Here is a 14690-nt window from a genome sequence, read left to right on the forward strand (position 1 = left end):
GCTAGAGATGAACGAAATTCCGTCTATTAGTTATTGTTATTTGGACCGTGAATAGTCATGGATTATTTTGGGCTAGTTATGAATATGCATTTCGATTGCGCAGACATTCAGATTACATAGGATGTACAGTACATGTAAATTTGCTTTTTAATCCAATTGCAATGTTTAGATTACAACGATTGATTTAATTAGGGTTTGGCATCAGGCCTTACACTAGTCTTTAATAACCCAGGCACCTTAGCTAGCACCTGATGGTACCTGATACTTCTGAAGCACTAATTTTTTATTATGTTTTTGTGTTAGTTGTTATGTTTCATAGGTTCCTTTGTCTTCACCAGCTGTGCAATATGCCTAACATATGTTCTTTGTTTACAGAGCCTAATTTCTTTTGCTGGGGCTGTTCCTTCTGCAACAGAGGACTTTAATTTAACTGCTCCAAGTCTTTTCTTACAACTTCACAGTCAGCAGACTGGAACCATAAGAGAAAATGCTTTGTTTGAGTCAACAACCATATTTATTCACTGGATAAATGGTGGTCAGGTTAGTTAATCTTAAGAAATAAAATTATGCAAATAATGTTTTATAATGCTTACATTTATGCAATACAATGGTAATACAAATGGTTTGGAAAGTGTGATATTACTTTACTCAAAAACAAAACCATCTGGGACTGCTCCGTCGCCTCCGTCTGGGACTGCGCCGGCGCCTCCGTCTGGGACTGCTCCGCCGCCTCCGTCTGGGACTGCTCCGCCGCCTCCGTCTGGGACTGCTCCGCCGCCGGCGCCTCCATCTGGGACTGCTCCGCCGCCTCCGACTCGGACTGCGCCGCCGCCTCCGACTGGGACTGCTACGGCGCCGCCGCCTCCGTCTGGGACTGCTCCGGCGCCGCCGCCTCCGTCTGGGACTGCTCCGCCGCCGGCGCCTCCGTCTGGGACTCCTCCGCCGCCGGCGACTCCGTCTGGGACTCCTCCGCCGCCTACGCCTCCGTCTGGGACTCCCCCGCCGCCTACGCCTCCGACTGGATCTCCTCCACAGTCTCCTCTGTGGTATGCTCCACCGTCTCCTCTGTGGTCTCCTCCGCGGTCTCTCTTAAGGTCTCCACGGTCTCCATCACCCATACCTCCATGGTCTCCTTCACGCTCTACACTTTCTCAACATTCTTCTCTGAGTCCTTTAGATTCAAACATAAAGGATGTATTACGCACTTTGCATTCAAATGTTCTTTTTCACGTGGCGCCACCAACAGCAAATCGAATTAACGTTGTGAGGACAGACATTGTTGAAAGTGCTTTCCGAGCATTTAAAAGAAAGCAATTCAATCCTAAAATGAGACTTGATGTTGTGTTCGTTGACACCTGTGGTCTAGGTGAAGGGGCTGTGGACAATGGTGGACCCACCAGGGAATTTTTGACCCTGGTACTGAGAGATCTATTGAATTCGCATTTCTTTGTTGGGCCGGCATCTGTGAAAAATCTAGGGCTAGACTCTATAGGTAAGCACGTTACAGAATTGCTCATAGATTACAATTTACAGAATATGTTTGACAAGTATTTGATTATATCGTTGCATGTTTTTGTGTCCTGTTCAGGTCAATTTACTTATATGCTTAACTACTCCCTGATCTGTTGCTTTAGTTACTGTCCAAATGAGGCTGTATGTTATCTTCAGAACTTACACAACATTATAAAAGATGTCTACAAATTGTATTTTATATTTACAGGACTCAGCAGAGGCACCTACCGAATTGTTGGTATGATATTATCTGTCTGTTTAGTTCATGGAGGACTCGGACCCCCTGTTTTTTCTAATAGACTACTCTGCCAACTGATTGGAGAACCCAGCCCCCCTGTTGACATCATGGAGGTGGACGATGCTGACCTTAGACAACAGTTACAAAAGGCCGGTGTCAAATTCATGAAGGCATTCTTTTTTCTGTGTTTCTATAGCATTGTGCTGCACTGTGAGAATTCTTATGATGGGATAGTACTCATTTTCATTATGATGACAAAATATGATTTGCAACAGTAAAGAAGTAACTAGTATGTTTCTGTACTGTAACTGGTTTTAAACAGCAGCTTAAGTGTGATGTAAAACAACGCCTGGAAACTACCCTAATCACAAACTGGGCTAAGAAAGTTTAAAACATCATCTACACACATTTTGTACTGAGAAATTTCTAATAAAGTAATTATTTGTTCATTACAGATTCAAGAAGCCAAAACTGTGGAGGAGACACGAGAAGCTGCAAATGTGGCAGCCAATAACCTTTCACTTCTTGGGTCCCTGACAGTCATCAGAACATTGAGTGACCGTGATGATATACTGTCGTCATCCCTAAATTATTATCTAGAGGGAAGACTTGATGCACCTTTGAGGCAGTAAGTGTTTTTATAGTGCCTAATGAACCAAAATGATGTCCATTTGAGATTAAATAAGGTTTGGTAACATCTAGTTTTGTTACTTAACACTCTGGGGTCGACGGCGGCGCGGGCGCCGCAAACTCTTTATTTTTCAATCACTCCACAAAGAGACTTAAAGTACTCTGCTGATTTTTGACATACAGATATGATTTATACATCATTTAAAACGTTACAGTGTCTAGTTTTTTTCTGTCCACTCCCAATAAAAACAGAATGTTGTGCTTTGTAATAGAGTTCAATAGATCTCTCAGTAGCAGGGTCAAAAATTCCCTGGTGGGTCCACCATTGTCCACAGCCCCTTCACCTAGACCACAGGTGTCAACGAACACAACATCAAGTCTCATTTTAGGATTGAATTGCTTTCTTTTAAATGCTCGGAAAGCACTTTCAACAATGTCTGTCCTCACAACATTAATTCGATTTGCTGTTGGAGATCGCCACACCCCGGCGCCATTGAAGTGAACGAGCAGAAACATCCATATGCATGACTCGTGCCTTCTGCAGTCAATGGATACGCAATCCACAATCCATTCTCTCCATTCCTTGTTGTTCCATCCGATTGCACCAAACATGACATCTAAATCCTTATTTACTTGCGTATGTGTGTCAGTATCTCCAGAAGCGAGTGTTTTCTTTGTCTTCCGTCAAACAGTTGACGCGACGGGAACGCACATACACAAACACACGAGTAAGGAAACTCGACGCGCTTTTTGGTATTCTTATAAAATACGCGATTACAAACAGTACAATCCTTATTTAGTTGCGTCTAAGCGCATATCTCCGCACAGCATGTTTATTAAAGGAATTGTCTACTCATTTTCAATATTAAAACATGTTATTACCTTAACTAAGAATTGTTGATACATCCCTCTATCATCTGTGTGCGTGCACGTAAGCGCTGGAGCGCGCTGCGACGCTTCGATAGCATTTAGCTTAGCCCCATTCATTCAATGGTACCATTTAGAGATAAAGTTAGAAGTGACCAAACACATCAACGTTTTTCCTATTTAAGACGAGTAGTTATACGAGCAAGTTTGGTGGTACAAAATAAAACGTAGCGCTTTTCTAAGCGGATTTAAAAGAGGAACTATATTTTATGGCGTAATAGCACTTTTGGGAGTACTTCGACTCGCCTGAAAAGTCCGCTCCCCTTCTCACTCTTATAATGGGAGAGGGAGGGTGTTACTGCGCCGAGTCGAAGTACTCACAAAAGTGCTATTACGCCTTAAAATATAGTTCCTCTTTTAAATCCACTTAGAAAAGCGCTACGTTTTATTTTGTACCACCAAACTTGCTCGTATAACTACTCGTCTTAAATAGGGAAAACGTTGATGTGTTTGGTCACTTCTAACTTTATCTCTAAATGGTACCATTGAATGAATGGGGCTAAGCTAAATGCTATCGAAGCGTCGCAGCGCGCTCCAGCGCTTACGTGCACGCACACAGATGATAGAGGGATGTATCAACAGTTCTTAGTTAAGGTAATAACATATTTTAATATTGAAAATGAGTAGACTATTCCTTTAAACACAGGATCACTTGCGTGTGCACACATTCACTGCATTCATGATCAACACGTGAGGTAATGGCGGCGACTGTAAACAAACATTGATAGGTTTATCACGCGTGTCCCTTGTTGTGTTTCTAATGATTACAAAAACACAAATAAGAGTCCAGACACCGATAGGCAGTTGTTCTTTTGAGCTTTTTACGGTACAAAAGTAAACCTCTCGCTGGCCAACCAAACACTAACCCTGTGTTGAAGTGTGTTCACTTTACGATAGCCAAACAGTACCTTTACTATGATTAGGCTACTATGGTTTTTAAAAGGTAACTTATACTTGTGAAATTAATAGAAAATATTTCAATAGAAATATATATAATGTGTGTGTGTGTATTTACATTATATTAAAAAGTAAACCTTATCATTACTACAGAGAAAGTTACATTCCTGTTGAACATCCCCACAAGGCTCATTATGTGGCTCATTATGCAACCCTTTTGTCTCTCAGCTGTCAATCACTGATTATTCAGGAGCTTTCCCGCATCCACGCATACAGCCTTTCCCAAGCAAAATTGTCTTCGAAATTGTAAATCAAAATCTTGCTTTATGTGAATGAGTAGGCCATATGATTTTCACATCATTTTGAAGAAAAAACTCTAGACTACTAGATCCTGTTTTGAAAAGTCTTGGGAAAACATGTTTAGAATGAGTTTTGTGGAGTTATATCAGTGACTTAAAAATTTAGCTTTTTCAAAACCACGCATAAACATTTTTCTCTCAAAAATACAAACATATACATACATGTTGATTATATGATATTGTAGCCCAGTTTGTGATGAACACAGTGTTATGAGACTTTTGCCATTAGTATGTTTTTAAGCAACTGAAAAAAGCACAAATGTCAGTGCATGTCAAAACTTCCCCAGGGCCCTAAAAACCCCTTAGACCCCAGAGGGTTAAGTAAGTGATAATGTGCATCCAACTGGTTATCACAAAATAAATACTGACAGGGTAAACTGAACCCCAACATTACATTGAAGTGACTTGTATCACCCTGAAGGGATTTATTTGTGATATTAAGACTGCTTGCTGTGTATTATTCCACATAGTACACATTTAGTTGCTATACAAGTAAATATGTGGCACTCGTGTATATATAAAAGTTGCTAAATACAACCTCCGTCAAAAGTGAGAGTGATATTAACCAAATGTTCTCACCATGTGTTATCTAGACATTAAATACTTTCGCTTCAGATCCACTGTATTCTGTTTTCTGGCCATTTATAAATACTGTTTTTTGGACATATTACATTAAAAGTATGATTACTTTTATAAGCCTCAGTGTTTTACAGCTTCGGGGGTGGGGTTGGTTGGACAGACAGACAGACAGACAGACAGACAGACAGACAGACAGACAGACAGACAGACAGAAAAGTAGTGAGTAAACACGATGCAGTCACACATTGAGTTTAATCCAACCAGCTGTTCCTTTAACTCTGCTGAAATCCTGATACATAAACTCGATTAATAATTGTCTGACAAAATAACCATACATTTACATTGAAGCCTTACTGCTGTTTTCTCATCATGTCTTTTTGTGTTATGAGCTTTTTATTTCAAATGTGAGTTTAATTGTATGTTGCGTACAGGGCTTGACAATAACTTTTTGCTCACCAGCCAAAGCGGCTAGTTGTTTTCCAAAGTTACTACCCACTCAGGATTTTCACTTGCAACAATTTTGTTGCTGGTAAAATACATTTTATATGATTAAACTTGACTATGGCATCCTAAAATGACTTTGAGTAATTGTACTCGATTTAGCTAGATTAGATGCAGATTGACTTTCAAATGCAGACTGACCACCCAAGTTAAGACTACATTATTTAGCTGTTAATATCAGTATAGATCATATCATATATTAAGGTGCATGAAAAACATGCTAGAAAGGCATAAATAGATTAACTTTAATATATTAACAGTGGAGCGCGGTGTAGAAGATTAACTAAAAAGATAAACACAAAAACTCTAGACAAACACTTGAAATATTTATTAACAACAGCAGTAAAATGTATATGCTTGATCATGGTTGCTGTTAAAAGTTATTTAAGACTTTAAATGGCAAATGTCGAGAGGGTATTATTTTTGCACAAAGTAGCCTACATTAAAATGTGCGCGAACCTCTCCACTTGTGGGTTTCCTTTGATTTCGGACAAAACTGGGACGTGTGCATTTAGGTGTGCGCTATGAATTTCTCTCCGCTCTTGCCCAGAGAGTGTGCACGCACTTTAAATCTCTTCAGTCACTTCCATGCAATTGTGTTCTCCTTCCCAAAGTGTGCGTGTATGCGCTCAGACTGCGTTCCGTGCATTCGCAAATCCATCAGCTTTTGCGCTCTCTCTGGTAAAACATTGGCGCTTGGTCCGCAAGGCGAGCCTCCGCTGCATCGCGTGCGCGTCTCAGTACGTTGCGCAGGGTGCAGGGAGTGCTCACGGGAGTTGTAGTTTCCCAGTGTCATTGCGCATTGTTTATAATTTCGCATATCTTTTAAGAAAACTACAATTAAAAAAACATATTTAATAAGCCAAAGTGGCAAGTGGGATTGGCTGTCTTAACCGCCACAACCAAAATCTACCTACATTTGGCGGGTGTTTTAATGTCAAGCCCTGGTCGCGTAGCGCACACAAATCGATGCAAATTCAGAAATATGACAGCATATACTGTTAATGTTACACAGAGTTATAGCATATAGCTACTGTACAGCATGATAGAGAGGGAGAGAATGCGCGCGTGTGTGTGTGTGGGAAAACACCTTCACCTTTTCAGTTATGAGGCGTGCGCTGCACGCAACATGACAGAGCGCGCATTCAGTGAATTAAGCCGAACAGTAAAATATAAATGTGCGCACTCAATTGGATAATTTTAAACGCGCAAACACAGACAAAAAGACATGCCATCGTAGAAATAAGATAAATAACACATTACTTGAGGGCTATTTAGTTTGTTTAATAAAATAACAAATTGTTATCTGGCGCTATAAAGAAAATCAAATAAAATATACTTGACCTTCAAGGGGGGCGGGTTGAGACGTTAGGAGGGCGGGGCGCCCCCCTTATATAATGGTAGGGGAAACACTGAGGCTGCGTCCGAAACCGCATACTGTATAGTAGGTACTGAATTAGATGAAGTACCTACTTACTTGGCGTTAAAACAGTAGGTACTGTATAGTATGAATCCTGGTAGTATGAATGAGATTCGGACGTACTACATCCGCCATGTTGCTACATCACGTGACATACGTCGTCATCACGTCGTGTCATTTCAGCGCGAAAACAGCCGCGTGCCTCTTCTTCTTCGTTGGATAACTCCTCGTCCGGGGCATCATGGGATAGTGTAGCGTCCATCGTATGCACACTGCAAAATCTAACCGGAAGTAGTAGGTCATCCGGGTACTTTTCGCATACTGTTTTTCGAATACTATGTATTCGGACATACTACTCGCTTCGCCTACTGCTTTTCGCGTACTATATAGTATGTAGTAGGCGGTTTCGGACGCAGCATGAGCCTATTTTTTATTATTATTATTTTCCTAATGTCAGTAAGCAAATGGCTGTGTCATCTCGGAATAAAATCACATGTTGTGACTGCCCAATCAGAATCAAGCATTATAGAGTGCAGTATAATGTTAATATCAAACAACCATATGTTGTGTGTTTGTTGAAGTGATTATCTGCATAACCTTGTTAAGCAGGGAAATGTCCTGAATGTTGGTTTGTACACCCAGGTAGTAATGTATCAAGTCACTGATATCACTTTGTGGAATGTCTTTACTAGATTGAAGGAGGGCTTGGAAACTCTGGGAGTGCTACAGGCACTAAAAAATAACCCGTGCCTAAGAGATCTGTTTGTTGGAGGTCCCCCTGCACCGCTAACGGCAAAACAAATAACAGACCTCTTTAAGGTCTGTTATTCTGAAAAAGGAAGCACGCGCCGGGTGGAGGAGGAGCGTGCAGTTGGCCAGTGGCGAGACTGGCTCATAGACCTTGAGGGTATGCACTCTTACCAGAAGACACATGTAGTGTTTAACACTTAATGTAAAATATAGTGATTCACATAATTTGTTGTGGTCTACTACACCATTGTCTGCAAATATACTGTACAAAAAAAACAGTTTTTCCCCCCTCATTTCCTGGGCATTGTCTCACAGTAATGGTCAATTTTATTTTAAGGACAAAAACATGGGGTGGTTTCCTGGACAAGGATTACACTAGTCCTAGACTAAAAAAATGTAGAGGCTGTCCAAACTAAAAACATATCTTAAAATATATCAGTACGCTTTGTTTTGTGTTAAAATGCACACAAGTAATGTAAGGAAGGATACTATGTTTCCTAATTAAACTAAGGCCTAGTCCTGGCTAGAGATCGACCGATAATAATTTTTTTTTAAACCGATACCGATAACAAATATTTGGATGCTTATGTGCCCGATGACCAATATGCTGAACCGATTTTTATTTACTGTTATACTTTTGATTTTGACATAATTACTACAGCACTACTGAACTGAACAGACCCTTATAAAAATAATAATAATAATCACTCCCTCTTTGCATACAAAGTAATAAATAGAGGGGTCTGACAGAGTGAAGAATAATATTAATTTAATGAATAATGTAGAAACTGTATTCCAAATACATGGACCATTCCAAACACCCCTATCATTTCGTCAGAAATGGACTGATCCAAAGTTCGCGCTAAGGTTGCCAGGTAAGGGAGCGGGAGAGAGAGAAAAGTTTAGCGGAGTTGGCTGCATATTCTACATATAGTAAAACAGGTGGATTACGTGCCTTTTTTGGGATGTAATATATTTGTCTTGACTAGCAACATGTAGCCTTCAGCAATCCAACCAATAGTTAGCAAAGAGGTTCGACAAATGAAATCACTGACTGGAATACTACATTCAGGAAAGTAACAAACAAAATGGCTTATATATCACTGAATTTCTTAACTGGTAATGTAATTTGATGTCAGAATAATTAATATTTTGTTGTTATAGCTTATGAAATGGCTGTTATCTATGCATTTACTCACACATTAACTGTATCAAACTGTGACCGCTTGCGGAGGTAATACTATTGAATACATCTATACTGATGCGATCTAATTCTGCCACTGACTGTAGTAAGTGACTGTAGCTTTCAGCCAGGAGAAGATGTCGTCAGGTGGAGTCCAACTTTCACAGGGTGTTTCGACCCTGAACCACAACACCCTCCAGTTGGCGGGTCTGCAGTGGTGGCCAGTCACTGCCCATCTCCTCCTGGCCCCCAGCTCAGCTCCTCCCTCCTACTCCAGAGCCAGCACGATGCTCTTTCTGCTGCCTCACCCAACCTACGGACAGCTGCCTTCCTCTCCCTTCCTGCTATGCCCAGAGCTGTGAGCGTCTTCCACACAGACTGTGCCGGGAAACCCCTACACCCGACCTCAACCGGGAATAGCCAGGTCTGCCACCCTTTGGCCCTGCACTGCTCAACAAGGTCCTGATACTTGGTGGCTTTCCGCTCATAGGCCTCGTCGCACCCGTCTTCCCATGGGACCGTCAGTTCAATCATGATTAACTTCCTTGCCTCTTCAGACCATAAGACCATGTCCGGCCTCAGCGGTGTTTGCACAACCTGGGGGAAGACTAGTCTCCTTCCCAGGTCCACCCTCATCTCCCAGGATTGTGCTGCTTGCAAGAGGCTCTTTTTAGTCTTCTTGGGTGCTGATGGTTTCTCCCCTTCCCTGATGAACTGAATGGATCTCGCCGGCCTTGTACTGGGCTGGCGCTTTTTCTGCCTCTCCCGCTCCAAGATCTCCGCCAGTGCACTAAGAACCTTGTCATGGCGCCACCTGTATCGTCCTTGGCTAAGAGCTGTCTTGCATCCTGCCAGTATGTGCGCCATTGTTCCCCTCCCTCTGCATAACCTACACAATGGGTCCTCCCTCATTCCCCATCTGTGGAGGTTTGTTGGTGATGGAAGAGTGTCGTACACTGAACGAAGCAGAAAAGAAATGCGAAAGGGCTCCAGTCTCCAGATCTCAGGCCACGTGACCTTTCGCTTTGGCAGGTCCCACTTTGTCCAGACACCTTGCGCTCCAAGCTCAACGGCCCTAGACCTGCGTTTTTCTTCCTCCAGGTATCGGACCTCGGCTTGGATCATGTCCCTCCTCTGCCTTGGGTCTGCTTTCCCCCACTGCTGGAAGTGGGTGGATCCGAGACCTTGCCTCCCTATGCATGGGTTCCCGATGATGTCCTTCAGCTTCAATGCACTCTCAGCTTGCGCCACTGATGTGTCAGCTGCCCATTTCCGTCCCGATCTCGTAGTGACGCCTGCTCTTCTGACTTTTTCATCAGTGGAGTCTTGGTACATCATCACAACCCGACACTTTGCCACCTTGAACTCTTCAACCACTGATGATAGGGGTAATTGTACCTGTCCAGACCTGGTGTATAGTCCTACTGACGTGAAGCTCGGTGGGACTCCGAGCCACTTGCGAAGGTGTTTGTTCACTCGCCTCTCGACTCCTTCCACTGCTGTCATGGGTACTTCATAAATTGTCAGTAGCCACATGAGTCGTGGTAACAGACCGTGCTGAAAAAGCCATGCCTTGAACTTCCCTGGTAGTCCTGACCCCTCGATCTTCCTCAGCCATGCATCTGCCTGTATCTCAGTCCTGGAAACGTTGCATCTGTCGGTCAGGGATGCGTCATACCATTTCCCTAGGCACTTAATTGGGTTTTCCTCAATTGATGGTATCGTCTCCCCCTGTACTCGCAACTGGAACTTGCTGGTCACTTTCCCACTTCTGATCACCATGCTTCTTGATTTCCTTGGCTTAAACTTCATCCGGGCCCATGTTGCCACGTCGTCAAGAACCTTCAGAATCCATCTTGCTTGTACATGGGTTGAAGTTGTTATAGTGAGGTCATCCATAAAGCCTCTTATTGGAGGTTGGCGGGTGCCAGACTCCATTAGTGGCCCTCTGGATTCCTTTCCTGCAGCTGTTATGAGCAGGTTCATTCCCATGACAAACAGGATGGGGGAGATGGTGCAGCCTGTCACAATTCCCTTTTCAAGGTCCTGCCACTGGGTTGTGAAGTGGGCAGTTTTAAATCTTAGTTTGAATCCTCCGAAGTAGCTGGTAATCATACCCCTAGTGTGGTGGGGGATATGGTAATGTTCCATAGCTGCGTTAATGAGGCCATGTGGGATTGAACCGTATGCGTTAGCCAAGTCGAGCCAGACAACCGTTAGGTTTCCTTTGCTCTCCTTGGCCTCCCGGATCAGCTGGTTGAGGATACCTGTATGTTCCAAGCACCCGGAGAAACCTGGAATACCGCCCTTCTGGACTGAAGTGTCGACATATTTGTTCTTCACCATGTAAGTAGTCATCCTTTTTGCCAGGACCGAAAAGAATACCTTGCACTCGACACTTAGGAGAGAGATGGTTCGGAATTGGGTGATGTTGGAGGAGTCCATTTCCTTAGGTACAAAGCACCCCTCTGCTCTTTTCCAGGATGCTGGAATGATACCTTTTGTCCATATCCTTCGCAACAGTTTCCATAACCTGCGGAGGAGCATCGGACATCTCTTGTATACCTTATAAGGTATACCACTTGGTCCCGGGGCAGATGCTGAACGGGCTTTCTGTACAATGTCTTGGACTTCTCTCCATGTTGGTTCACTGGTATCAAGCTCTTCCTCAGGAGTTTCAGCAGTTCTGCTGATCTTGGGGTGTGCACCGCAGGCTTGGTTCCTGAGGTCGTCATTGTGGCTCTCCTTAAGGAACTCCTCTACAACTTCCTTAGGGCTGGTCAATCTTCCAGATCTGGCTTCCCCCAGCAGGGTTTTAGTAAACCTGTATGGATCCTTAATGAACTGAGCCCGCTTGGCCTCCTTCTCTTTCCTCAGTTTCAGAGACCTTTCTGCCCTTCTTAGTCTGCAAAGTTGCCCTCGAAGTCCACTGGTTAGATCTTTTATACCCTTCCTTTCTTCAGCACTTGATGTTCTGAACTGCTTGTTGAGGGTCTTGATCTCCTTCCTCAATTGCAAGATCTCTCTTGCTCTCCTGTTTGGCTGGATTACCTGAGCTTCGCTGCTGCCTTTTCTCTCTTCTGTGCCAAAGCGCTCCCTGGCTATGGTGAGGATGATTGTTGTCATGCTGTCGATTTTCTTCTCTGCTGTTCCTGCTAATGTGGCCTCTAGAATTCGGTCCAGGTCCCCGTCTAGTTGGTTCCATGCAGCGTTGTTGTTTGCTTGGGGCCATCTCACTTTCTCTGTCATAGGTTGGGTGCCTGAGGTAGTGTTAGGAGAGTCCCTCCTGTGGCTTTGGGATGGAGCAGGTGCTAAGAGGTCTCCTGTACTGTGGGGTGCTTCCTGACTGGAGTCCTCCTGCGTCTCACTTAGTGTCTCCACTATGCGCTGCGTCTGCTTCTTCCCTCCTCCACATTGGGTCTTAGATTGGTGTATTTTTAGTCCCCTTGCACTCTTGCAAAGCTTTCCGCAGTGGCACTTTACTTCTAACACTTCCCCTGTAAGTGTGGTTTGGGTGAGCCGTCTCGTTGTCCGTGTGATATCCGTAGCCATAACCATTGTGTCCGTCCCGTTGAGTCTCTCATCCTCCCCCCCTCTCGGAAGACTCTGGGGGTATTGCTCATTGTTCCGTTTTGTAGCTTTGGTTGGTGCCCTCTTGCGAGTGCTGTGATTGAGGTTGCTGGCCTCGCACACCCACGCCAGTCTTTCCTGGAGGTCAACTGTCTTTCCAGTGTCACCAATCTTCCTTAATTGCCATCCAGCCTTTCCTGGAAGTCACTGGTATACCAGAGAAAATACTATTGAATACATCTATACTGATGCGATCTAATTCTGCCACTGACTGTAGTAAGTGACTGTAGCTTTCAGCCAGGAGAAGATGTCGTCAGGTGGAGTCCAACTTTCACAGGGTGTTTCGACCCTGAACCACAACATCCTCCAGTTGGCGGGTCTGCAGTGGTGGCCAGTCACTGCCCATCTCCTCCTGGCCCCCAGCTCAGCTCCTCCCTCCTACTCCAGAGCCAGCACGATGCTCTTTCTGCTGCCTCACCCAACCTACGGACAGCTGCCTTCCTCTCCCTTCCTGCTATGCCCAGAGCTGTGAGCGTCTTCCATAAATAATTAATTAATATCAACAGACATTTATTTAGATATTTTAGCAAAATAATGTTTATCTGGGAAATTTTAACATAACTTGGGGTAAATCTTGTTAAAAGTTAGCTACATGTGGTGGCTGTGCTTCAGGCCTTCAACCCCGGTAACTTAAGTGAACAGCAATATGAACGTGATTTTACTATGCTAATGATAAGCATAAATAAAAGAAAAACTAATTTAATTTAGAGTTTTTAATTCCACAAAGCATTAATTCATGGTTGTTTTATTCATGCAAAGCTACGTCGTTATTGCGAGCGGATTTTATGGATCAGCGTGACTCTGTGAGTTCGTCTCTATTCTTGGAGAAGCTGCATACATTGCTTTTAATATATCAACTTATTTAACATAACATACATTAATGCACAAATAAGCTGTGCTATAAATGCCTCATATGCAAAGTAAGTATACTCAAAGTACTTTTAATAAAGTCGCGTCACTCCGCCGTCATATTTGCTGTGCACGCTGCTGCTGCTGCTGTGAGCTCCTCTCTTCAGATGCGTCCAGCGCGCAATTGTCAATTCTCTCACTTATTGGTCAATTCGATATTACAAAACAGATATCCGATCATCGGAAAATGCTCAAATATCGGGGAAAATATAGAAAAACAGATATCGGTTGATCTCTAGTCCTGGCATAGACTAATCCCTGTCCAAGAAACCACAAAATGTATAGAATTATGTAAATACTTATTTTGTAACACTGATATAGACAGTGGCATCTTGTGGCAAATTATTTATTTTATATAGGTCCTCACCAGCTATTTTTAAAGCAGTTTTGTGGTCGCTCAACCAAGCCAAGAATATGCATCAAAACATGCAAGGATTAAAGAGAATGTTTTGTTTATCTACAAATATTTTTGGAAAGGCTATTTTCATACAAATGTTTATGGAAATATTAACACTTGATTTTATGACAAAACATAAAAACAATCTAGCTATTAAGCAGATAAAAGGTTTTCAACTTGACAAAGAAAATTATTAAGGACTTAACTTAGGTTCTGATTATGTGAAGTATTCAACAATTTTGCCATGAATCACTTTGTTAAAAAAAAAACAAATTTTATTTGCAGGTGGAGATGCTGTGCTGCCCTGGAATGAAAACATACAAATTACTTTGGAGGATGTCCTTATGTTTAGCACGGGCACCAATCGGATTCCTCCACATGGATTTGATGAGTTGCCAACATTAGGATTCCTTCATGCAGATAAGGAACAAAGACAATTTCCAGAGGCCAATACATGTGGATTAATTTTGAGGCTGCCAATTCATAGTTCTTATGAAAAATTTAATGAGTACATGATTTCTGGAGTTGTGCAGTCCCCACATTTTGGCATACCTTGATTCATTTCTGTCGAAGTTTCATGTACAAGCATGATTAATGTTTTGGTCATACAATAGGATCACTTTTTTTTCAATAATTTGCAAACATATTGTCCTGCTGAGGTTTTTTCATTCTCTCCATTATCTTCATTATCTCCTTTTCCATAAACATCAGTGTCGTATGGATAAGCCTGTATATTACAAATATTACAAATTACAAAT

General features: G+C 42.8%; 1 protein-coding gene across 1 annotated transcript; it reads right to left on the bottom strand.

Annotated features, from left to right (window-relative positions):
- Positions 1 to 9221: 9221 nt before the first annotated feature.
- Positions 9222 to 13074, bottom strand: LOC141369258 (uncharacterized). The gene has a single exon (XM_073874849.1). It carries the CDS (start codon positions 12552 to 12554, stop codon positions 9222 to 9224), a length of 3333 nt encoding a protein of 1110 aa, XP_073730950.1. The 5' UTR covers positions 12555 to 13074.
- Between the last annotated feature and the right edge of the window lie 1616 nt (positions 13075 to 14690).

This window comes from Misgurnus anguillicaudatus, chromosome 13 (genome assembly GCF_027580225.2).
Source record: "Misgurnus anguillicaudatus chromosome 13, ASM2758022v2, whole genome shotgun sequence".
NCBI classification, from domain to species: Eukaryota; Metazoa; Chordata; class Actinopteri; order Cypriniformes; family Cobitidae; genus Misgurnus; species Misgurnus anguillicaudatus.

Coding starts and splice junctions, on each gene's coding strand:
- LOC141369258 (XM_073874849.1), bottom strand. CDS start 12,554: ATGGTTATGGCTACGGATATCACACGGACAACGAGACGGCTCACCCAA.